General features: G+C 34.3%; 4 protein-coding genes and 1 long non-coding RNA gene across 9 annotated transcripts; 2 read left to right on the top strand and 3 right to left on the bottom strand.

The window, feature by feature from the left end:
- Window positions 1,301-3,819, top strand: LOC109355089 (protein trichome birefringence-like 31). Its single transcript, XM_019598024.1, has 5 exons — window positions 1,301-1,772; window positions 1,999-2,170; window positions 2,379-2,578; window positions 2,668-2,814; window positions 3,424-3,819. The coding sequence occupies exons 1-5, from the start codon at window positions 1,396-1,398 to the stop codon at window positions 3,776-3,778; spliced, it is 1,251 nt and encodes a 416-aa protein (XP_019453569.1). The 5' UTR covers window positions 1,301-1,395; the 3' UTR covers window positions 3,779-3,819.
- LOC109355088 lies at window positions 3,979-8,560 on the bottom strand. The gene is made up of 5 exons (XM_019598023.1): window positions 8,245-8,560; window positions 7,305-7,475; window positions 5,823-6,930; window positions 4,789-4,934; window positions 3,979-4,356 (listed from the first exon to the last, which is right to left on the bottom strand). Exons 2-5 carry the CDS (start codon window positions 7,395-7,397, stop codon window positions 4,156-4,158), a joined length of 1,548 nt encoding a protein of 515 aa, XP_019453568.1. The 5' UTR covers window positions 7,398-7,475; window positions 8,245-8,560; the 3' UTR covers window positions 3,979-4,155.
- Window positions 12,050-14,130, bottom strand: LOC109355087. Its single transcript, XR_002108629.1, has 2 exons — window positions 13,592-14,130; window positions 12,050-13,535 (listed from the first exon to the last, which is right to left on the bottom strand). It is a non-coding gene; the product is annotated as an uncharacterized LOC109355087 (long non-coding RNA).
- LOC109355086 (UBP1-associated protein 2C-like) lies at window positions 14,313-19,906 on the bottom strand. Of its 4 annotated transcripts, none has more exons than XM_019598022.1 (3): window positions 18,690-19,906; window positions 16,182-16,514; window positions 14,313-14,698 (listed from the first exon to the last, which is right to left on the bottom strand). In XM_019598022.1, exons 1-2 carry the CDS (start codon window positions 19,780-19,782, stop codon window positions 16,183-16,185), a joined length of 1,425 nt encoding a protein of 474 aa, XP_019453567.1. In that variant the 5' UTR covers window positions 19,783-19,906; the 3' UTR covers window positions 14,313-14,698; window position 16,182. The 4 variants fall into 4 exon arrangements, with proteins under 4 accessions (XP_019453567.1, XP_019453565.1, XP_019453566.1 ...); XM_019598020.1 differs by having other exon boundaries at window positions 14,313-14,651; XM_019598021.1 differs by lacking the exons at window positions 14,313-14,698; window positions 16,182-16,514 and adding an exon at window positions 16,529-16,873 and having other exon boundaries at window positions 18,357-19,906.
- Window positions 21,020-24,584, top strand: LOC109353327. Of its 2 annotated transcripts, XM_019595552.1 has the most exons (7): window positions 21,020-21,141; window positions 21,420-21,811; window positions 21,896-21,948; window positions 22,209-22,246; window positions 22,966-23,566; window positions 24,116-24,186; window positions 24,252-24,577. In XM_019595552.1, exons 1-7 carry the CDS (start codon window positions 21,122-21,124, stop codon window positions 24,343-24,345), a joined length of 1,269 nt encoding a protein of 422 aa, XP_019451097.1. In that variant the 5' UTR covers window positions 21,020-21,121; the 3' UTR covers window positions 24,346-24,577. The 2 variants fall into 2 exon arrangements, with proteins under 2 accessions (XP_019451097.1, XP_019451096.1); XM_019595551.1 differs by having other exon boundaries at window positions 24,116-24,584.

Below are 24,853 nucleotides of genomic sequence, written 5' to 3'. Positions count from 1 at the left end.
AGAAAAGAAAAAACATTTGATCAAGAAGAAGAAGTCTATGATGCATGTACTGATACTGATATCCCTCAATTACAACATTATCAGTTAGTTAGGGACACACAAAAGAGACATATAAAACCTCCAGAATAGTATTGCTATGCTGATATGGTGTCATACGCTCTAATGTCTTTACATTAGATAAACGAAGATCACTCAGCGGATATGTCTTTACATTGTGTGGTTGTAATATTAGTTGGAAAGGAACCCTACAATCAATTATTGCTTTATCTACAAGCAAAGTACATCACAGTAACAGAAGCTGTAAAGGAAGTCATATGGGAGAAATGTCTAATTGAAGAGTTGGGTATACAACTCGAAGAAACAATCATATATTGTGATAGTCAAAGTGCTATACATCTGACAAAAAATTCAATGTATCATGAAAGAACTAAGCATATTGATGTTCGAATGCACTTTATCGGAGAATAGTGGAGAGAGGAGTTGTTAAAGTGGAGAAAATACACACTGCAGATAATCCAGCGAACATGATGATGAAGCCAGTTCCAACTACCAAGTTCAGACATTATCTGGATTTGATTAATGTTCAAAATCTCTTATGAACGTGAAGAAGAGTAGTAAGAGAATAACTATAATAGTCTTTTAGCCAAGGTGGAGATTTATTGAATATTGACTAAAAGAAAAAGATGATGAAAAGACTTTCTTGAGTCAAGCAAAAAAGAAGTGGCTAAAGATATCGTGAAGAAAGGAAAAGTTTCTAGCCAAGTAAAAAGAAGTGGTTATGGTAAAACCAAAATTAATGTTTTTTTCCTTTAGCCACATAATCTTCAAGAGCTTTGACTATAAATAGGAGTATTTCATGTCATTGTAAGACACACCAAATACTTAGCTTAGTGCATATTCTCTCTTCTTGTTCTAATTGTGTGAGAAATACTTGAGTGAGAGTGAAATTGGGTGTACTTGGATTTTGGGAAGTGAATGAAACACTTGTAATTCTCTTTTATCATAGTGAAATAATTCTTGTTGCTTTTCAGCTGTGGACGTAAGCAAATTACTAAACCACATTAAATTTTCGGTGTCATTTTCTCTTTTATATTTTTTCCATGTGTCTTCGGCTCCAACATGATAATTAAATTATTATTTTTATTTTATTGTTGCTATCTACGTAGAAAATTTCTATGGTAGCTACTATAATTTTGAATAGAAAAAGTAACTTCTTTGATACACATTAATCAGTTAAAAAGGCCTAAGGATGTTCCTTCAATCTTAATACTTCCAACACCTAAACTTGGATCCTACCAACTTATTTGTTGCAAAGGCTGCTTCTCTGATTGCTTTAAACTCAAGCAAGCCACTAATAAATCAAGAACTGCAAAATGCCTCTAACATAAGTTGGAAATGCAATCTTTCAGATCTTTGTTCGATCTCCGGATCCAACCCGTCTTCCCGATTGTAATGTACTCATTTCTAATCTTAGGAACTGTAAGATTAGTCCTTGATGGTTTGAAGAGCAGCCAGAGTAATGTTTTCAGGGTCTATGGCAGGCCACGATGTGGAAAAAATAAAGTACCACTTGTAGTTTTACCATATGATCGCATTGATGAAAAATGCAATGTATTTGAAGGGACATGGGTGTGGGACAATGTGTCCTATCCTCTTTATGAAGAAGAGAATTGCCCTTACTTAGTGAAGCAAACTACTTGCCATAAGAATGGGAGACCTGATTCTTTCTACAAGAACTGGAAGTGGCAACCTGGTGGATGCAAACTCCCTAGGTAACCAAACTTTTAAGACATTTAACTAAGTATACTTTAGGACATGGTCATGAAATTGTAACATAAAAATGAAGCTATCACATTTGTTTAGTGTAACTAGATAAGCAATGCATTATGAATGTTGGATTCTTTTAGTCGACATAGAAATCGAATATTTCGATGATTAGGGACATGAATTTAAAACATTGTGAGCACCATAAGATAATTCTGTTTTTCTTGACTCCAGATTTGACCCTTTGAAATTGTTGCATATGTTGAGGGACAAGAGAATGATGTTTATTGGAGATTCATTACAAAGAGGCCAGTTTGAGTCTATGATCTGTTTGGTACAATCTGTAATTCCAGAAGGAAAGAAATCCCTCCAAAGAATTCCACCTATGAAGATCTTTAAGGCTGAGGTATAACAATTATCATAAGCAAGTGAATATATTTCCACTCTTAGATTATTAAGTAGTTTAAGATCACAATTCTCTTTTTCGGTTAAGTTTGGATATATCTTATTTACAGCTTTGAATATCTTACATAGCTTCTGCAGTGCAATGTAGTGATGAAATTGTCATCAAACCCAGTTTCCTTTCTAAGATTTCAGTAGCTTTGTATTTACAGGAGTTCAATGCAACCATTGAATATTACTGGGCTCCATTCATAGTGGAATCCATTTCAGACCATGCAACAAACCATACAGTACATAAAAGAATGGTAAGCCTTGACTCCATTGCTAACCATGGCAAACATTGGCAAGGAGTGGACATCTTGGTGTTTGAGAGTTATGTTTGGTGGATGCACAAACCTATGATCAATGCTACGTGAGAATCTAAATTCTGATCTAGTTGAATATATTCATACTTAAAGCACCAGTATCCTTATTTGAATCATTTTGCTCTATTTGTTTCAGCTATGGATCGCCACACAATGTCCAAGAATATAATGTCACCACAGCATACAGGTTGGCTTTGGAAACATGGGCTAATTGGTTAGAATCAAACATCAACCCTCTCACCCAAAAGGTCTTCTTTATGAGTATGTCTCCAACTCATCTGTGGTGAGTTCTACTCAAAATCTTTGAAGAGCCAAAATTTGCTCAGCTTAGAGTTTAGCCTTGAGATTATGAATTCTCTTTTTTCCACAATATTAAGCTTTGAGTGTTTCCCTTTGACTGTTCCATACTTTGGAAAGAGTTGCAACACTACAACTCTTTTTAGGCTTGTATATAATAGAAAATTAAAGCTGTGATCATGTGCACAGTAACAAGTTGAAGTTGTAAAAACAGCAACTTGTAAATGCAAGGTAAGAATGTCTACTATAGAGACCTGATCCTAGGCATAGACCCTGCCCATCATCGAACCTTTACAGGATCAAGTTGTCCTTGCAATGAAAACTGTAGCAAAAATTAATGTTTAAGATCCCATGCAAATATTTGGCATGTCCCCCCTCTTTCAAGTCCATCACAGGAAACTAAAACCAAGTAGCAAAAATTAATGTTTAAAAACAGTCATTGAAGCAACTGCCTAATCTCTAACTCATTCAACTTCAGTCACTTCTGTTCAAGAAATTGCTTACTGTATTTATTAATTATTACAAGTATTATTTACGTTTTCTTTTTGTTTTATATTTGGATCATTCCCAAAAATAATAACTGATTTTTCTTCAGGAGCTGGGAATGGAAGCCTGGAAGTGATGAAAACTGCTTCAATGAGTCATATCCAATCCAAGGTTCATACTGGGGCACCGGATCAAATCTTGAGATTATGAACATATTACATGATGCACTACAAGAACTGAAAATAGATGTCACCATGTTGAACATCACCCAATTGTCAGAGTACAGAAAAGATGCTCACACATCGGTTTATGGCGAGCGAAAGGGCAAGCTCTTGACAAAAGAACAGAGAGCTAACCCTAAATCATTCGCCGATTGCATTCACTGGTGCCTACCTGGAGTCCCTGATGCATGGAATGAAATCCTATATGCATACATGTTGAAGGATTATCAAAACTTTTCTTGACATGAACCAGTGGCAGAAATCACAAGCATCTCTCAAATGGGATGCACATTCATAATTTTCATCACTCCATCATTCTATTTTATTTACCAAGTCCAGCACTTTTTAGGACTCAACAGAGATAGATTACTTAACTACCAATATAGATATCATTTATGTACCAAGAAAACAATGCACATTTGCAGCCTGTGAATGAAAAATTCAATGAACCACAGCATCACCAACAATTATTACCATAATTTGTTATTAGCTTGTTATCCATGAAAACCTAAACAATGAAATTTTCAGCTAGTACAACCTCATTCAATATATACATTTTCAAAGTTAAAGAGCCAAAGCAAGTGGTCTATTATTATTATCTACATTCTGCTTAAGTACACTTAAAGCAGCTCCCAGTCAGTTTCAGAAGCATCCTGCCCTTGCAAATTCTTGGACTCCACATATGTTCTGGAGCTAAATGGCAATAGGGTTTGTGATAAACCTTCACCGTACTCTAAATCTGTGTCTCCGTACCATATTGCTAGTTGTTCATACTCCTTTGCTAACCTCTTCTTTGAAGCAAATGCATCCTGGATTCTTTTCTGTTGGAAGGAGGAAGATAGTGATGTCAAATACAATATTTCGTAGTTTTCCTAAAAGCATGACTTATTTCATACAGTTTAATTGGTATACACATACACTGCTGGTGTAAAGGAGTTGTACACATACATTCATCGATATCTTAGCAAATCATTACATACCACTCAAAATCTTTCATATAGAAACTTCAGTTTCTTCTTTCTCAACCCATTTTTATCTAAACACACGGAATCAAGGGAGATATGCCTAAGCAACCACACTTTCTTCCATAAATAAAAACAATTATAACTTTTTTAAAGTGAGACCGGTTGTAATAGCTTGTAAGTTTCAAATTGTACAAAGCATAAAACACAACTCACAAAAATACAATATATAGATTACCTTAGGTAAAAAGTTGATATAAAGCACATGATTAGAGAGGAGAAAGAGAGTACCTTGTATGATCTCAGCTTTTGAACTCTACGTGAGACTGCATGGAGTTCACTATCATCCACAAATACACAGCTTTCCCCAAGCTTTGTATCATCATTCAATTTAATGTCTTCCAAGACATTTTCCACCGATTTGACCAGTGATTCATCTGAACAAGCAAAATCCATATTAGATAGGTAATAGACTCAAATAAAACACATAAACATCATTAATTATGAGATCTATAAGAAAACTTATGTCACGCTTGTTATTTTTAAATTTGTACCATCTTGGGTAAAATTTCAACGAGAGAAAAAATTTAATGTAGTAGAGATGAGAATATTGCGTTGGATAAGTGTACACACTAGACAATGTAGGATTAAGAATGAATACATTAAAAAGAAAATTAGGGTTGCTCCTATTGTAGAAAACATGGTAGAATGTGCCTTAGGTGGTTTGAACATGTGTGTATGAAACCGTTAAAGCCATGGTAAGAAGAGTAGATCAATGGAGGTTAGTCCAGTTTCTATAGGCAAAGGGAGGCCAATAAAAACCATAGACAAAATAATTAGGAAAGATTTAGAGATGAATGCCTTGTAAATGGACATGGTTTATGATAGAGCGTTATGGTGTTGTTCGACCCAATAGTCGATCTCACCTAGTGAGAATAAGGCTTGACTGTTGGTTGGTGTGGCTCCTCCTTTTGTTTTAATTGAACTAGACTTGCACATACAGCAAGACAGAAATAAAAGGCATCTTAAGATTTTCCAAAATCTTAAAATTTTGATACAGCACAAATGCCTTTGACTTCAATTTGTCAACAAATCTGTCATTTTACACAATCATTTAAGCTAACCATATCTGACAAGGATATTATAGCCCTTTCATGAGCAGAACATATCTGCTATGCCAAATTCTAAACGAACTATCCAAAGAAGTACTTCGTGAACAGTGGAAGTATCTCCCTCTAAGGCTCTAACAATCCATAAGTAATCTAACTCAGTAGTACGGGGAATGTAAGAAAAGTTCTCCTAAACAAGAAGTTGAAGGTACCAACCTTTTGATTCCATTGATTGAGTGTGGTCAGAGGAAGCAAGTCCACTCTGGGGTTCCATGATCTGACCAGCTACAAGAGGGGATGGTTCACAATATACGTGTACCAAGGAACTATCTGAAATAGACCAAGCAGCATCACCTAAATTGTTTTTGTAAGATTCAATTTCAAAGGAGTAGCTTCCTAGTGATCTTAAATCTAGACTGTCAGAACTTGCAGAACTTTTAAAGCATGGAGGTTCTGTCTTTGTAATAGGCCTTTCGTGTGACGCATCGGAAGTAGCAGGCGAAACTTCAGCTAGTATACCATGTGTGTCGTCATCAGCAACATCAGACGGTTCAGGGAATAAAGAGGTTTTGAGTGATTCTTTCTCACTAGGAGACATGAAATTCAACACGGTAGATGAATTCGTAGCATTATTTTTAAGAATCGGACATGATTTTGGCTCTACATCCACATCAAAGTTATGCTTTTTTTCAATCGGAACTCCACACCCACTGCCAGAAGAACCAGAATAGGATTCACTACATATTGAGAATTCAAGGGCTTCTATCTCTTTAACAGATATCAAATTCATCGGCTGAGGTGCAGGCTCCACAGAAATCTCTTCAATGGTCACATCCAACATTTCTCTTTTAGCCCCCGAAGTTTCTCTTGAATGATAATCACCAACCTCTTCCTGAGTTATGTGAGAATCATCCATCTCCACTGACTCTGAGAAAGTTTCATCACTAACTTGATTCACAAGGTCATGCTCGATGGGAGAACCAGTTTGCTGGTCATTAGCAAGATTAATTGCATTTGAATCTTGGAATGACTCAATAAAATTATTGGGAGGAGCTACCTCATCCTCTTTTCTACTAATATCTTCAACAACAGCAACGGACTTAACTGAAGAGGAACCTTCATTTTCCAGAGGAAGTAGCTGTTGTACAACACCGGAATAGACCTTTTGTACATTACCTCCAACACTCTGGACCTGACTCTCAAGATAATTTTCAGAATTAACCAATGGAGGAAGAGGAAGTAGGTCTTGAATAACACCGGAATATATCTTTTCTACATTACCTCCAATGTTCTGGACCTGACTCTCAAAGTATTTAACAGCATTCTGAACACAAACAATTAAGACAAAATAGCAACATCGATCAAAAATTGTAATGCAACCAACCTCAAACAAGCAATGTACCATTACAAGGAAGAGTGCAAAGATCAGAGCAACAGTTAGTGGTAGGAAGGAACAAAAAGTTCCAGTAAATAGAAATAGCACCTTATCCTCGCAAGTGAAGAAGTTTGTTTCCAGGATTTGAACCCATAATGAAATAGCACCATTTGAACTCAAATATAACACAAATTTATTTGAACATTTCCAAACAAGGTTCACACAAGACATCATTTATAAATGAATTAATTGTTTTTAGATTCCAAACGTAGATACGGCAAGGGTGAAAAAGTACAAAAGGAAAAGCAATAATGAAATAGCACCTTGCTTACAACATTATCCACCTCTTGACACACTGCTTCAAACTTCTGGCAAATATTCCCCACCCAGTTTATATGTTTGAACTTCAAATCCATTATGAGCTTGTAATACTGCCAGGACAAGAGCTCAGAATCTCCAGTTCACAAAAAATGGTATTGTAATCCTAGATAAATCTGCAATCAAAGTAGAAGAAGGATCTTACACATACTTAACAAACAGTTGTAAACAAAATAGTAAATGTGAAACGAGACGGTCTGTTACAGTATACATGCTACATGGTGAAGTTTTAATACTATCATACAAAAATGAAATCAATCCCACACTTCAAAATTCAGTTATGGTAAGTTCATAACAAGTATAAGAAGTTTGCCCGAAAAATCGGCTCCCGAGGCTAACATCACAAGTCATCTAAAATCCAATTGTGTGGGTTATCTAGAAAATTCATCCTAATTCCGAACTTCCAGACAAACCTTAGCTTCTTATTTAAACATATAAGGGGTTCATACTGCCTAAACCAGTCTTAATTTGATTTTGAAGTGACCTACAAAAAGGAATACACTCTACCCTCTATAATATACACAATCCTATATATTCTCCTTCCTTAGAATTCACCAGCCATCGTTAAGTCTAGCAATAGAGATAAAAAAACAAGACTGGTTAGAGCAAAATTCATAATCTCACAGTAATAATTACAATTATTTTCTTTTTTAGACTGGAATTAAAAAATAGCTAAAGTGCAAATTACCCAATTCCCTCTATCTCTCTATGCGTCCATCAAAATCAGCACAAAAAATTTATAAAGTACAAGAATTTTCAATACATGCACATACAGGACAACTACGTACATGCAGAAAAACATGAAAATAGTAACTAATTAGCATCGGAAAGTGCAGAAAATTCATTGAAACAAAAAAATGAAAAGGGTAAGAAAAAGATGCGAACTTTAACATGCCCACAAATTATATGATAAATTTCAACGGTGCCCGGAATATGGGTTGTGATCAAAGAAGCAATTGAGATAAAATATAGGAAAGGATGAAACAAAGGGACATTAGAAAAGACGGTGACCGGTGATCGGCGATCAGCACCGTAAATAAACGGTGACCGGTGGTGTAACACCGGCAAAGGACGGTTGAGAGAGTGAAAGGGTTTTGAGTTGAAGGTTGTTGGGGTATAATGAGAGGGTTTGTAAAGCAACTTTCAATCTGGTTCGTTGGTTAGGAAGAATCTACGGTGTAGCTTTTCATTCTTAATTTCTATGGATTAATGTATATGATTATGATCTACTTACTTAATAAACAAATTATGTTTAGGCTTTCCAAAGCTTATTTAAGTGTTGCATGACAAGTTAGTTACATTGTTAGCTCATTGTTATTGTTACCTAATTCATACTTTACTTCCATCTAATTTTAACTATATTGTTATCTATATATCTATCCTTCTATCTTCATTTATATTTGTCTATCTACATTTATTATATGTATTTTTATAATATATATATATATATATATCTGTATTTCTACTAAACATATATATTTAACTATTATATCATTAATATTTTTTAATTTATACCAAAAATATAATTCAAGAAAATCACTCCAACACATTAATTATAAGCCAAAACCATTTCTCTCATCTTAAATTGGATATTCTAATAAAAATAAAAAGTTATAATATAAGATACATCAAATACGAAAATGAGATTCTACTTCCTCAAAATAAAATATATAACATTTGAATTTTTGGTATCATAAAATAAGAACGTAGGCACCCAACCTTACTGCTTGCTTGCTAGTTAATCAATAAAGAGAATTGAAAGATTGATAATTTAAATTAGTTCTGTCCTATTTTATCTATACCTAAGCATTTATATTTTTAACTTACACCATATTATTATATATCTAATATTAAATATATCATTAACATCATATCAACTATTTTTTTAATTTTTTATATAACTTTTGTTTATTAAAATATTGGTTTAAGATATTAAATTTTTTGAATTAAAAACCATGTTTGTTCTGCTGGACTATTAATATGTTTTTTTAATCTTATTAATAATTTATATCGTACAAATCATAAATTAAATAACTGTATTTAGTAAGTATATAAAAATTATCCGTAAAAGGAAGGTTATAATTATCTCTATAATAAATTTTATCTTTTATTATTTAAAAATCATCACCCATATCAAATTTATATATTTTAATTTGAGTTACCATCTATTATATAGTGTTAATATAAAAATATTTACATTGTCAATGAAGGATTAAGTATTCTCTCTTTAAACTTGAATATATTTAATATATTATATAAGATATATTGAATTAAAAAAATTGTGAGTTGATAACTTGTTAGTTGATTTATACTTATATTTTTTATATTATAAATCATTATAATGAAATTAATAGTTAGACAACGTAATTTTGTCTTTCCTATTATACAATTGTTAAAATCATTTTCAAATTATATTATATAGTATTCTTATTCCCTCTATAATTAAATATATTATAGTCATTTAGTCTGATATAATATAAATTTTATTTATATCAATAATAATTTATAATAACAAATTTATTGAATTAAAAATTGTGTATTGATAGATACGGTAATACATGTAAAAAAATATTAATAAAAGAAATGGAAACTTGGAGGACATAGTTTAGTTTTGTGCTATTTTATTCTTATTAAAATTATATCTTATTATCCCTCTAAAATTAAATTTATCATTATGGATATGTTTTAAGGATGAAAAAGTAGCTGACAACATCACATTTCTCTTAAAATAAGGGGATTATCAATCACATTGTTGAGAGGAAACAAGAATTAGTGCTTTCCTCTTTGTCAATGCTCTCATTGGTTAGGGAGGTAAGGCTTCTCCTACAAGGATGCTAGTTTGTTTTCCTTTATAAATTTATCTTTATTTAAGGATCATGTAAGTGAATCATTTGTTAAGTTATTCTCAAACTTTTCATTCTCATTCTTCTCCTCCTATAACAAACTCTGAAACAAATCATTAATCTTTAATCATGTTTCTTGAACATATCATAATGGGTAAGTCGACTCACCAAAATCCAGAAACTCATATGATTCAAGTATCATATTAGGTATTTTTTATTCAACCTAAGTTTTTTATCATGGACTGACATGACTATCTTAAAATTGTGTTTGAGCCCGATTTATCAGAGTAAGTTTGGGTTGTACTTTTTTCTTCCTTTGAAACCTTTAACTTGATAATAAGTCTTAGGTAGAGATTACTTTATAACATAATAATAGTATGAACTTACAAAGAAAACATATCACACATATTAGTGTTATGAACTTTGAAAAGTAATAAATTAATATTTATAACATACATATTTATAAATTACAAACAAAATGGGTAGAAACATTAAACTATTTAGATTGCACTTTCATTTTCTTAATTATGCATTAAATTAGGTTTAGTTTACAACAAAAACAAATAAAAAACAATAATATTTACAACAAAATTAAAAAACATCATAAGTGTTTGAAAACTCCATACAACCAAATTCAACTTATACTAATTCAGAATGAAGAAGTTAATAATGAGCCTACAAATAATTTTCATGAAGTAAAGAACTATGGTCATATATTAAAATGATGATTATAACTTCACATATTAAATTCATTTTGAAAACTTGAATCTATATTATTATTACTTTAAACCTAAACATCATGATATTATTTTTTATTGTGTTCATAGGTTATTTCCTTTAGAACTTGTCTCTTATGTTATATGTTATTATTATTTTAAAGTGAAGCAACATGATGTTATTTTTTATTGTATTCAAATTCCAAGGTTTATATATTAAAATAAAGTCATAAATTATATTATATTAAAAACTAAAAATCTAATAAGAAACAAAAATTTAATGATAGGTTATATTGTTATATAAGTAGATTTAATATCACATTGCATTATATCTATGTTTAATTGAACTAAGAAAATATGTGTTTAAAAAAGTTATACTTTAACATTAAATGATATATATTTTAAAAAAATAAATTAAATTCTTAAAATTTAAATATTTTTTAATATTAAACGAGCCGACAGTCATAACTCACAACCACTTGGGGCAAGTTGAAGCAATAATATTGTACCGAAGCTTTATAGCCTAATCAGTTAAACCCAAACTGTATGAGCTACCAAAACCTATTCATGTAGCCCATTTTCAGGAGGGTCTAATATTCCACCTTCCATCTCCAATTTCCCCTACGCTAATTTGTTGTTTTGGGCTTTTTGACCATTTATTGCCTATTATTAAAAATAATTATATATATGATATGTAATACAACTATTTATGCCAAATAAGAGAAAAACAAAAGGTAAGAATTTTATTATTGCACACGTCAATTTATAATGTCAATTTATAACTGCAAATTATGAAATCCATTCGCCCTCGGCTATGCCGAGAATCCATTCCGCATCTTAAGCATACTATCGGGTTTAGTTCTTCGATCCTTGTTGCAAATAATAATAATAAACAAGAAAATGTACATGTGGAATTTATTCTACACTTCCTACTATCAATATATTTTCTAAATACTTTTGGGTATATGAATATACAATTAAATTCATTTTTCATCCGGAAATACGACACGTTATGCACCCATTACAATTTATTAATCCAAAAATGCATTTTCAAATCAAGACTCAGGTTAATCAATTAATTATGCATCTAAAAAAATGTTTCCCGATACATTTTTTATTCATCGAGAAATGTGTTTATATGTACTTTTTTTATTCATAACTTTTCTAGTTTGACATGTAAGGCATTACAAGATCTCAGGGAAATACATGAAAAATGAGAATAAGTACAGCATTGAAGTATGTAGCATCATATCGACTATCACCTAGTTTTTAAGTGAATCTCCAATTGCGAAAGGAATTACCACCTTTCTACCAACTGAGACAAAAAACTCTCTACCCTTTACAATTAGAATCATCCCTAAAGACTCAATCCAGACTTCTATCTAGGATTTTTCAATTCAAATGTCACTAGAGCATTTCAAAAATTATCAGCACTTGATTATCCGGACTTAAATTACATTCGAATAAAGACAATATTCTGGTAATATATAGTGATGTTAACAAACCCAAAAGAAAAATGTGAGCCTGAAGGATGAGAATGTCGAGACCATTGTCTAACTACCTCAAATGATGAGGTTCTGTAAGATGCAACTCATATAATCATACACCAGTATATTAAACATTCAGTCATCACATATAATCAAACCATTTATCATATATCATACAAATTATATGTACATTAATGCATTATTAAGTTATTTCTTAATAGACGTAGCTAGTCAAAATTTGATTACTGGATACAATTAGACTGCAGAGAACATTTAATCTTAGCCAAGTAAAACCTGCTCCTGTTTTTTTATCACGAAAGTATTAATCTCATAAGCAGGTTTTAACATATAGGGTGATTCTAAATATAAATCAAAGAATGCACAACATACACAATAAGATTGGAAGTATAACATCACCCAATAGTAAAATATTTAGGATTGACAACCAAAATTACGACAATACACCAAAGAAATGGGGGCTAACTAGCTAAAAACGGAACGATGTTCATGAGTTTGTGTGGAGCAGACTGAAAAAGTGAGCCACATACACAAATTGATGCAACATTTTCAGTGTGTGATAATCAGGGCGCTGAGAGAGCATGCAACATTTTCATAACAATAAACTGAATCAGAAATAACAGCAAAAGCCTTCCCCTTTAACCACAAAAAACAAACTAAATCAAAAGACCCTATCAGATGGGAAATAACAGCGTCCAGTTATAAAATTTTACATTTTTACACCTATCTATAACAAACCAGATCTACATCAAGATGTTTACCACAAAATTAAAATCATAAAGGTGGGTTATATGGAACATAAAAAAAGACAAACAGCATCCATGGTGAAAAATAAACTTAGGAACTAAAATTTAGTACAGCTCGTGTGTATCAACAAACTAAACAAACTAAGACAGGAGAAATATAGGGCAACAACTGCACACCTAACAAGGTATTGACCATGATTCATATGGCAATATGGCATGGGACAAAACCGACCCATCATAGGTGCAATAACTCAATGGAAGTGCCTCACGAATGGGAGAAGCAAAAGAAATAGGAAAGTGGGGTTTGATCAAAGAACAATAACACAATTTACTTACAACTAGAAGTCCAGAACATACTTAGAAAAGCTACAAGAGATTTAAAAAAATAAAAGAACTTCAATGAAAATTCTTAGAGTAAGAACCTTTTGCCAAGTTAAGATGTGGGAGATGATCCAAGGTATTGCATTAGGTAATAAAACAACCAATATCCAAAAAATAAATACAAGCAGACTATACTTAAAAAATGCGGCATGCAACTTCAAAAAATTAACAGAAAAACCAATGACTAAAAAAATCAAGTTAAAATTGCTTATCAGATGAGCTAAGTCAATTTACCATCAGGGAATCCTGTTAAAAAAGCGATTCATTTTGAAACCAATCACAATTTTCTCAATCCACCCATGTTGAACTACATACTAGTACTGCCAAATAACATTCTTCAATGAAAATAAATAAATTCATACCCCTTTTGTATTGTACTACAAAAATTATTTTCAAACCAACCCAAAAGAAATAGAGTATCTTTAAATATTTAGCATCAAATATCAATTTAATTTATTATAAGCAGGCAGTTAGTGACATAATCTGTTTTTTGCAGCTATTCCAAACACATCTAATATTAACAACACAACTTATATTTTTTTTGGTTTCTCACAGGTATCCTCGCACTGGAGGCAATCCTGTCCGAGCCGGGAATATCCACAGGTACGTGGGGCTAACTCTCCCAGCGGGCATTTTTTCCATCGACAAGACTCGAACCCGAGACCTTGCTTAAGGGGAATTAAGCATGTACCACTTGAAATAGAAATTAGTAGACTAACACAACATAACATTGAGATAGAAATTTTGATACACTAAACAAAATGAAACAACCAGAGCATTGAACAACTTGGGTTGGAACTATAGATAGGAAGAAGTAACTTGGTAGAAATTCAGCTGATAAAGTTGCCAGAATCCAGAACAATATAATTTAACAGCAATAATAGCACAGATCATCCGGCTAAAGTACGAAACTAATCTATCTCAGTGACTTTTAACTAACAGCAATCATGTGAATCAAAGCTTAAACAAGGGAGCATATGAACTCAAGAAGGTGTAAAAGGACAGGCTAACACATTCATTATTACACCAGAGCACATAGTCTGCAATCACGCAATCACCAGAAGCACATAAAGCATCTGCGCCCAATAAGCGATGATACACCTGAATCAAACACCCATTCAGCTCAATTCATCATTTCACAACCGTCACTGAAAGGAAAATACATTATAAAGCAAAAGTGCTTATGACAAAATTGATAATAACAAATCAATACTCACCCTTTCTAAGGGCAACAACAACAACAAACACAACCCATGTCAAGTACACACAAAATACTACAATAGATATTACAATTTCAAGCAAGGGAAATAAAATATACAAGACAAGCATGAAACTCCAAAGGCAACGACTAAACATAAAAAATAAACCACATACAACACACCATGCAGTTACAAAAGACAACCATGGGAAAAACAAAGTAAAGAAAAACTACAAAATATGAAGAACGTCCCATGCTAGCAAGCAAGTTTGAACAAAACTGGTAATCAGAAGACAATGCCCAAAAACTGAGGCCATGCCCAAGTCAGCTAAAGTTAATTCTATAAATCAAGATGAAATGGGTACAGGACACAAATTCTTCATAAGGCACAGGAAATAGAGTTTTGATTTTTGACCAGACAGAGATTAACTCCAATTTCAGATTTTTATTGCAAGCAGTTAGTAATAACAGAGATGAAAGACAGAGTAGCCAAAAGGGTCAGGAGAACGCTTTTATTTATTATCTTTTAGCTAAAATCGCTAAATAGAGAACTTGCGTCAAATCTTCGATGTTTTATTTAAATCTCTTGTCCCCCTTCCTAGACCCAAAATAATAATTTATAAAATTTAAAAAGTAACTCAAATGTTATTATCCATATGGCTACTGAAGACAGCCCCGATCACTAACTTCTGAATAATAAAAAATCTTTGTTGACAGCTATAAGTTCACAGTTGACCTCATATCTCCGAATAAAAGACAAAATTTGCAATTTTCAAGCACAACAGTTTATCATCAACAACTAAGGTAAGCAAATTGGAACATTGTCTTAATAGAATGCATGATATTATAGTTATATAGAATCAGTGCATTTCAATATATCGTTGGACCATAGCAGCTGATGATATCCTACAACAACATAAGCAATTTAGTGTGTCCAATTAAACATAACAAAATTTTGATAAGATCGCAATCATGGAGGTTGTCAAATGGTGACAAACAGATTAATGCATTACTGTTGAAAATGAGAAAACAACATGGCATTATATATCTAATCATACATCTTATAAAAAATGCATGTGATGACAAGTAGCATACGAAATCATGACAAGGGGACAACATACCATAGCATACACGATGTGAAGTAATTTTTTTATCTCAACACACATAAAAGATCAAAGTACACAGTATACCACAAATGTACTTACTCTGCACACCATTGATTATTCATGAACAAAACCAGCAGGTAACACGGGATCCAATAATGCTAAAACTCAAATGAGATTGAATAACAAATGACAAACAGACATACTACACACTTCCACATACAAGCAACAAGCAACAAGAATTGCAGTGAAAGCAAACAGAAGCAGACTCACAACCCAGGAACAGAAATATATGACAAAGAAGGTTAAAAAAACAACATTAAATATTACCTCAGTAGTAAGGGGGAACATTTGGATACATAGAACCAGGTGGAACCCTTGGAGCTGGTGAGGCTCCAGAAGGAGGGTGATGCTGATTCTGGTACCCAGATGAAGCTGATAAACTATAATGTCCACCCTCTCCATATCCACCACCAGGCATTCCACCCGAACCCGGCAATCTATACAAAGAACCTGCACCACCCAAAGCACCACCTGGGCCACCAGCACCACCAAGTCCACCAGCAGAACCGGAATTAGCACCAGCACCAACTCCTCCATAACCACCAGCACCACCAAAACCAGCCGAACCAGGGCCTCCACCATATCCTCCATACTGACTACCTAGACGAACTATAGATAGGAAGAAGTAACTTGGTAGAAATTCAGCTGATAAAGTTGCCAGAATCCAGAACAATATAATTTAACAGCAATAATAGCACAGATCATCCGGCTAAAGTACGAAACTAATCTATCTCAGTGACTTTTAACTAACAGCAATCATGTGAATCAAAGCTTAAACAAGGGAGCATATGAACTCAAGAAGGTGTAAAAGGACAGGCTAACACATTCATTATTACACCAGAGCACATAGTCTGCAATCACGCAATCACCAGAAGCACATAAAGCATCTGCGCCCAATAAGCGATGATACACCTGAATCAAACACCCATTCAGCTCAATTCATCATTTCACAACCGTCACTGAAAGGAAAATACATTATAAAGCAAAAGTGCTTATGACAAAATTGATAATAACAAATCAATACTCACCCTTTCTAAGGGCAACAACAACAACAAACACAACCCATGTCAAGTACACACAAAATACTACAATAGATATTACAATTTCAAGCAAGGGAAATAAAATATACAAGACAAGCATGAAACTCCAAAGGCAACGACTAAACATAAAAAATAAACCACATACAACACACCATGCAGTTACAAAAGACAACCATGGGAAAAACAAAGTAAAGAAAAACTACAAAATATGAAGAACGTCCCATGCTAGCAAGCAAGTTTGAACAAAACTGGTAATCAGAAGACAATGCCCAAAAACTGAGGCCATGCCCAAGTCAGCTAAAGTTAATTCTATAAATCAAGATGAAATGGGTACAGGACACAAATTCTTCATAAGGCACAGGAAATAGAGTTTTGATTTTTGACCAGACAGAGATTAACTCCAATTTCAGATTTTTATTGCAAGCAGTTAGTAATAACAGAGATGAAAGACAGAGTAGCCAAAAGGGTCAGGAGAACGCTTTTATTTATTATCTTTTAGCTAAAATCGCTAAATAGAGAACTTGCGTCAAATCTTCGATGTTTTATTTAAATCTCTTGTCCCCCTTCCTAGACCCAAAATAATAATTTATAAAATTTAAAAAGTAACTCAAATGTTATTATCCATATGGCTACTGAAGACAGCCCCGATCACTAACTTCTGAATAATAAAAAATCTTTGTTGACAGCTATAAGTTCACAGTTGACCTCATATCTCCGAATAAAAGACAAAATTTGCAATTTTCAAGCACAACAGTTTATCATCAACAACTAAGGTAAGCAAATTGGAACATTGTCTTAATAGAATGCATGATATTATAGTTATATAGAATCAGTGCATTTCAATATATCGTTGGACCATAGCAGCTGATGATATCCTACAACAACATAAGCAATTTAGTGTGTCCAATTAAACATAACAAAATTTTGATAAGATCGCAATCATGGAGGTTGTCAAATGGTGACAAACAGATTAATGCATTACTGTTGAAAATGAGAAAACAACATGGCATTATATATCTAATCATACATCTTATAAAAAATGCATGTGATGACAAGTAGCATACGAAATCATGACAAGGGGACAACATACCATAGCATACACGATGTGAAGTAATTTTTTTATCTCAACACACATAAAAGATCAAAGTACACAGTATACCACAAATGTACTTACTCTGCACACCATTGATTATTCATGAACAAAACCAGCAGGTAACACGGGATCCAATAATGCTAAAACTCAAATGAGATTGAATAACAAATGACAAACAGACATACTACACACTTCCACATACAAGCAACAAGCAACAAGAATTGCAGTGAAAGCAAACAGAAGCAGACTCACAACCCAGGAACAGAAATATATGACAAAGAAGGTTAAAAAAACAACATTAAATATTACCTCAGTAGTAAGGGGGAACATTTGGATACATAGAACCAGGTGGAACCCTTGGAGCTGGTGAGGCTCCAGAAGGAGGGTGATGCTGATTCTGGTACCCAGATGAAGCTGATAAACTATAATGTCCACCCTCTCCATATCCACCACCAGGCATTCCACCCGAACCCGGCAATCTATACAAAGAACCTGCACCACCCAAAGCACCACCTGGGCCACCAGCACCACCAAGTCCACCAGCAGAACCGGAATTAGCACCAGCACCAACTCCTCCATAACCACCAGCACCACCAAAACCAGCCGAACCAGGGCCTCCACCATATCCTCCATACTGACTACCTAGACCAGACCCATACCCACCAGCAGCAGCACCAACAGACCCATACCCACCACCACCACCACCAACAGACCCATATCCACCACCACCACCAACAGACCCATACCCACCACCAGCACCCAGAGACGATGGTGCCTGGTTCGCTACTGAACCTAACCCACCGGCCGATGAATTCAATGGATGACCACCAATTGGAGGCTGCCCTGGAAACCCACCATATGAACCCACATTACCACCAACTGGACCACCATACGAACCAGGCACAGATGACGGTGGAGCTAACCCTGTTCCATCACCATGCCCATGGGAATTCCCATGATTCTGAACCCCATCCTGCCCACCACCAACACCACGCTTCCCTTGCTTCCCATCCGTTATCGCCAGTTTGCAATTCAACTGCCTCCCTTCAACATTCTTAACTGGTTCTACCAGCGCTGCTTGTGCCCCCTCCGGCGACTTATAGACAAAAAGCGCGAACCCCTTCGATTTTCCAGTCTGCTTGTCAAACCCTAACGGCCCTTCCTCAATCTCTCCATAAACCGAGAAATGTGCGAGAAGTTTGTCCGCGGGAAGATCCGGTGGCACATTCGCAACATAAATCTTCCGTTGCGCGATATCAGCTGTGTTGGTAGTGCTACCAGAATTCCCAGCCGCAGCAAGCTGAGTGACAGTGACGCGCCCATCAATACGCTTGCTTGGTTCCTTCAATGCAAGGAGTGCACCATCCACATGGCGGAAAGTAACGAATCCATAGCCCTTAGATTTCCCGGTGGTCTTGTCGAGAATCACGACAGCTTCTTCGAGGTCGCCGTAGGCGGAGAAGAGGGACCGGAGGCCATCGGTGGTAGTGTCCCATCCCAGACCACGAATGAAGAGCTTGCGCTGGGTCTGATCAGTGTCAGCGACGGAGCGTACGGCGGCGAGAACATCGGGATGGCGGACGGTGGCGTCTTGTAGGATGTCAAGGAGCTGTTCCTGGGTGAAGCGCTCGATGATTTTGCGGGCGTCGGAGGTGGTGAGAGTGACGATGTCGGAATCTGGGACTGAGAAGCCGTTCTCGTCGAGCTTACGCTTCTTGATTGGATCCAGAGCCATATGGATGGAAATTTAGAAGAAATTGAAGATAAAGAACAGGGAATGGTTAAACCCTAACCCTAAATCCCGATTTTGGATTGAGACTGGGAGTGGTGATAGTTGCTAGAAAGAGAAGGAACGAACCATGCAATTGCTGAATATACACATATATATGTGTTTTACTGGGTTTGGGTTGGGCCAGATCTAACTTATGGGCCTCTATTGTCTTTTTCAAAAAAATTATTATATTACTACAATTATAATTTAGTAATTAGTGAATATTTTCACTCCCTTTTGATTTCTAGGTGCAAAATATTTTCAAAATAAGATGATAACAGAAAAACAATTTTATATGCGCAACTGACTATTGATATTCAATAATAATAATAATATGGGCATGTGATATGTTTGAGATTTTTCACTTATTTTTTATATGGTATGATAATATTTCGTTTTTACAAATTCTTTTAAACAAAAAAGGTATAAAGAAACATTTTAAAAATTAAAAAAAACATCAAATCAATTAATCATTTTCTATAAGAAATTTGTATTCTTCTTTTCCTTATTATAAGTAGGAATACATGGAAGTTTGTTATTTCCCTATCCACTAAAAATAAAAATCTATTTTTTTTGGGTATTGTGATGACCTATGAGTTCCTTCACCTTTTGGGTAAGTAACTAATTATTTTTGGATTTCGTGACTATTTCTTTCAATAAGTATCACTCACATGAACCTAACATTTTACCTTTTGGTTATTCTAAAGATAGCACGATCTTACATCATTCGATCAATACTTTGTTGGTCAAATCTAAGTTGGTTATTCATTCCTTTTTAAAACATGATAATTAATAAGAATAGAATATTGTTTTGAATGAATTCCACAAAATTAATCTCAATATTGTTTTCATAACGGATATGGGATAATATATGGTGCCTACCATTTATTATTTAATCTATAATTGGCTTCTGATCTTAAAAGTTCTTTGTTCATGTTTATTTTTATGTTTGATTTTTGTTTCTCACTTTTCCATATAAACATAGATGAATTTTATTTTCTCTTCCCAAAGAGGTAACACTAGCCACATTAATATTTCAAGGTTTTATTATAATTGAAAACAATAAATTATGTGACAACACCATCACATTTGATATTTTTCTGATTTTTCTGAATCCGTCCTCTCATGTATTGGGCTTATAACATCAAGCAAAGCCCCAAGAGAAATGGTCCAACCCAAAATCAAATATTCATATGACAGAGAAAGCCTAATAGCACAGTGAAAGAGAGTAATTTATAAAGAACTATAGATATGGTTGAAGAAAGTAGCAGAAGCTGTTGAGCCACCACCAACTTTAACAAACATGTTCCACTTCAACTCACTGTAATCTCCTTGTTCCTTTTGCCAATTCAGTTGTCATGATTTGTGTTATCATATATTTATGAAACATGTATGATAATCTTTTTTTCTTCATGGGCATGTGTAGTTAGTTGAATATATAATTTGGATAAGTGATCATGTTTATCATTTTTCTTTGTACCTTGTACTCTCTATCTAATAAAGTCAAGATTTTTAACTGAAATTATATGATAGTGTTAGAGTAATGTCTGTTTCATTTTGTCCCTTAACTCACATAGTCACATTTCCAATGTTGATTCAAGGTTGCCCTTGACCAATGTGGTGGATTGCACTTGTACATTTTGTCCTCCAACAACACTGCAATTGTATCCTCAAGTAGTGTCTATGGTGAAGTCTGCAACCCTCAAATTAACTTTAGTTTGTTCCTCACAAAGGGTTGTTCTCCCCATTCAAGATATAATAAGTGTTGATGATGGAGAAATATATCATGCTCACGAGTACAATCGGTTAAAAGTCGGGGTTGATTCTTCTGACGAGAGTTATTTGAGCAACGGGAATGAAGTTGTTGTTGGCCTTGGTTACTCTCTAGAATCTCTCAGTGGAGAAGTGCTTAAGGAGAGGACTAGAAGAATGAGAATAGGATTAGCAAACAAGGGAAAAGTACCTTGGAACAAAGGAAGGAAACACACTGCAGGTAGTTTATATTATATTTAATTGGACATTGATATATACCCTATACTTGGCTAGTTTTGTATAAGTTATATGGCAAACAATGCAGAGACACGTGAGCGCATCAGGCAAAGAACATTAGAGGCATTGAGGAACCCCAAGGTGAAGTCAAGTAAGATTCATTCAGTTTTTAGAGTACCCCTTTTAAGTAATATCATGCTATATAATTGCAATGCCATTTTTTAAGACAATGGGAGAGTATTTCAGTAAAGAGCTCCTTCCTTTATGCATTACAAGTCTTAAGATTCTAATTCTAGCTGCCTCAGAAAAGAATAATTTTATGTTGTTAGGTATTTCCATTCTCTTGATTCACCTAGTAATTTATATTCACTTTTTCCCTGCCCTCCTTGACAAATTTTCAGGTAAGAAGGAAGATGGCTGAACATCCCCTTCCTCATAGGTATAAATATCTGTCATATTGTTTATCTTCATGCCTCCTCAAAACAGACCATAATATTGTAGACGGTAAAACAAAACAAATAGACTGAAAGAGTCTAATAGGGGGGTAGGGATGGGAAGAAGAGAGTGTATAGATTGAAGGATTTGGTTTTTACTCTAGCCTACTTGTACACATACAAGTTACAATTGCACGCAACTATGATGGAATGGCATGAGCATAAGGTTGTAAAACTGGCTTAATATTATATGTTGTTTGGCTTAGAGATTCATACTGCAACAAGGTTCTAGTCCTTAGCTTTTCGGATGATCTCAGAATATGACACCGAGATTTGTAAGTTATTGCTGTTTGTCTGACAAAGTGATATGTAGGCTCATTTGTCAATCAGTGTGATCATTCTACATTTTTACGTTAATTCTAGCACTTCGCTACTCTAATTGTCATCTTACTCAACTATTTGATGTTTTTGTTTGGAGCCATTTTGTTTATGAAGTAATAAATTACACAAAGGAATCTGTTCTGCTATTATACTTGGGGCAAGATATTGATCGTTCCTTTGGTCTCAATGCACCTGAAAGCTTTTCTAAAGTAAATTTTGCATTCATTGGTAATTAGTATTTGACAAAAAAATAGATTGCCTTGAATGTTGATCTTCGATAGGAACATTAAATCAATGTGGTCAATGGCAATGCATTCTCTAATCATTGTCAACCTCCCTGCAGTGATCAAATCAAGGCAAAAATAAGTTCTTCACTTAGACGTGTTTGGCATGAGCGTCTGAAGTCAAAGCGGTTGAGGGAGAAATTGTTGCTTTCATGGGAACAAAGCATAGCAAATGCAGCCAGGAAAGGAGAGAGTGGTCAGGAAGAGCTAGATTGGGATAGCTATGATAAGATTAAACAACAGTTAGAGCTCCGAAATCTTCCGCGGGCTGAGGAAAAGGGAAAAGAAAATGCTGGAGCAATGAAATTCATCGAGGCATGGGGAGAAAGCATTGCAAAATCAGCTAAGAAAGGAGGGGATAGTGAACAAGAACTAAACTGGGATAGCTATGAAAAGATACAGAAAGAAATGTTTCTCCAATATCAGCTTCAGCGTACTGCAGAGAAAGCAAAGGCAAAAGAGATGGCAAAGGTAGAAGCACAGAAAGTAGCACAGAAAAAAGCAATAAAAAAGGTAATGCTCACTCAAAGGAGAAAAGATCATCAAGGGAAGACTAAAACAAGAGGGAATATAATGGGTCAACCATGCAGAAAAGATAAAGAAGGCAAAGGGGACATGGAAGTTGGACAAGAGTTCAAACTTCACTCGCAATTAACAAGGGTAGGCCTTTTATATACAGCCGGTAAACGATGAAATAGAAATGCATCCTAAATTCATTTTGAAAGTTAAAAATGAGAGCAGCATACTATTGAGATAGAAAGTGAATTCAATATCAGGGCTTTTGTCCACATCCCAAGTTCATTTGAAAGTTAAAGGATAATACATCACAAAATTCATTTTGTGATAGTAGAAATGAAATTCGATTGTTAAATCCCTAAACTGATTCCTACTCTCAGTTTAAAACACTTCGACTTGCTGTTATCCTACTAGGACCTTAAACTTCATCCTGTTTTAAACTTATAATTTGGATTTGGACCACGGAGCGAGAAAAATCGAGTAATGCGAGAAAAGTCGAGTAAAAAGGCATTTTTCACTGCAATGTCATTCTGAAAGTAGTATCAATATCAACCTCTTCAAGTGTTATATAGCTGATATATAGTGTGGCTATGTAGTATGGCCTTAATTTTTACATTCTTTCTTATATGATGGCATATGTTTATCTGTGCTTATTTATTGCTTCTAATGATGGTATGTTTGTCCTGTCTTTAGATTCACATGAGTAAAAACATGGACTCTCATGCTCCTAGAGAAGCAGATATTTTCAGTTCCATTTTATCAAGGTACAAGAAATTGGATTTAGAATTTATCAAGAAAGAAAGAATGCCAAAAGAAGTTTCACTTGCAGATCAAATCCAAGCTGCTCGAGACAAAAAAGGCAAAATTCACTGATCAGGAATCTTCTAAGTATTTTGATAACTCATTTACTTGGAAGTCTATAATATACATGTTTTAGATTCTTAGTTGGTAGTTAGAACAAAATTAGTAGTGTGTTGGTAGTAGTAGTTAGAACAAAATTAGTTGAATTATATCCACCTTTTTACTTGGCTCTGGAATCTGGATCAAAGCTCCTATCTATGCTCAATTCCTTTACTACATTTTTCTGTAAAGAAAAAGGCTACTCTCACGTTATCTATATCATTTTTTTGTATTTGACTGATATGCCATTAAAGCCCACAATTCACATGCATTCTCAAATTAAGTTATGTCCATATAAAATTTGGTGCACATTTCTACAAGGTTAATGACTTTAGTAATAAGAGCAGTAGAAAGTTTAAGCACATAAAATCACCAAATTTTATTTGTTCCATATCTGCATGCTCACAGCATTTTTTCAACAAACCCAAAAACAGTATACTGTCAAATTTGAGGAATGAATGTGCACAGGTTCATCACTCTTCTCCTAATGCTAAAATCAACACTATCATCCTTGAAGCTAAATGTTCCACA

Source organism: Lupinus angustifolius, chromosome LG08, assembly GCF_001865875.1.
Source record: "Lupinus angustifolius cultivar Tanjil chromosome LG08, LupAngTanjil_v1.0, whole genome shotgun sequence".
Lineage (NCBI taxonomy): Eukaryota > Viridiplantae > Streptophyta > Magnoliopsida > Fabales > Fabaceae > Lupinus > Lupinus angustifolius.
The sequence above is the reverse complement of the archived record's forward strand: the minus strand, read 5'-3'. Positions and strand labels throughout refer to the sequence as shown.

Bases quoted from the DNA above. Each gene is read 5' to 3' on its own strand.
- LOC109355089 (XM_019598024.1), top strand. From the start codon at position 1,396: ATGCAATCTTTCAGATCTTTGTTCGATCTCCGGATCCAACCCGTCTTC. The intron at 2,579-2,667 runs GTGAGAATCTAA...TATTTGTTTCAG, and splicing joins AAACCTATGATCAATGCTAC to CTATGGATCGCCACACAATG. The intron at 2,815-3,423 runs GTGAGTTCTACT...ATTTTTCTTCAG, and splicing joins ATGTCTCCAACTCATCTGTG to GAGCTGGGAATGGAAGCCTG.
- LOC109355088 (XM_019598023.1), bottom strand. From the start codon at position 7,397: ATGGATTTGAAGTTCAAACATATAAACTGGGTGGGGAATATTTGCCAG. The intron at 4,935-5,822 runs GTTGGTACCTTC...TTGCTTGTTCAG, and splicing joins TCAATCAATGGAATCAAAAG to ATGAATCACTGGTCAAATCG. The intron at 4,357-4,788 runs GTACTCTCTTTC...TCCTTCCAACAG, and splicing joins AAAAGCTGAGATCATACAAG to AAAAGAATCCAGGATGCATT.
- LOC109355086 (XM_019598022.1), bottom strand. From the start codon at position 19,782: ATGGCTCTGGATCCAATCAAGAAGCGTAAGCTCGACGAGAACGGCTTC. The intron at 16,515-18,689 runs GTAGTCAGTATG...TAGTTCGTCTAG, and splicing joins TGGGTATGGGTCTGGTCTAG to GTAGTCAGTATGGAGGATAT.
- LOC109353327 (XM_019595551.1), top strand. From the start codon at position 21,122: ATGTTCCACTTCAACTCACT. The intron at 21,142-21,419 runs GTAATCTCCTTG...TGTTGATTCAAG, and splicing joins ATGTTCCACTTCAACTCACT to GTTGCCCTTGACCAATGTGG. The intron at 21,949-22,208 runs GTGAAGTCAAGT...ACAAATTTTCAG, and splicing joins AGGCATTGAGGAACCCCAAG to GTAAGAAGGAAGATGGCTGA.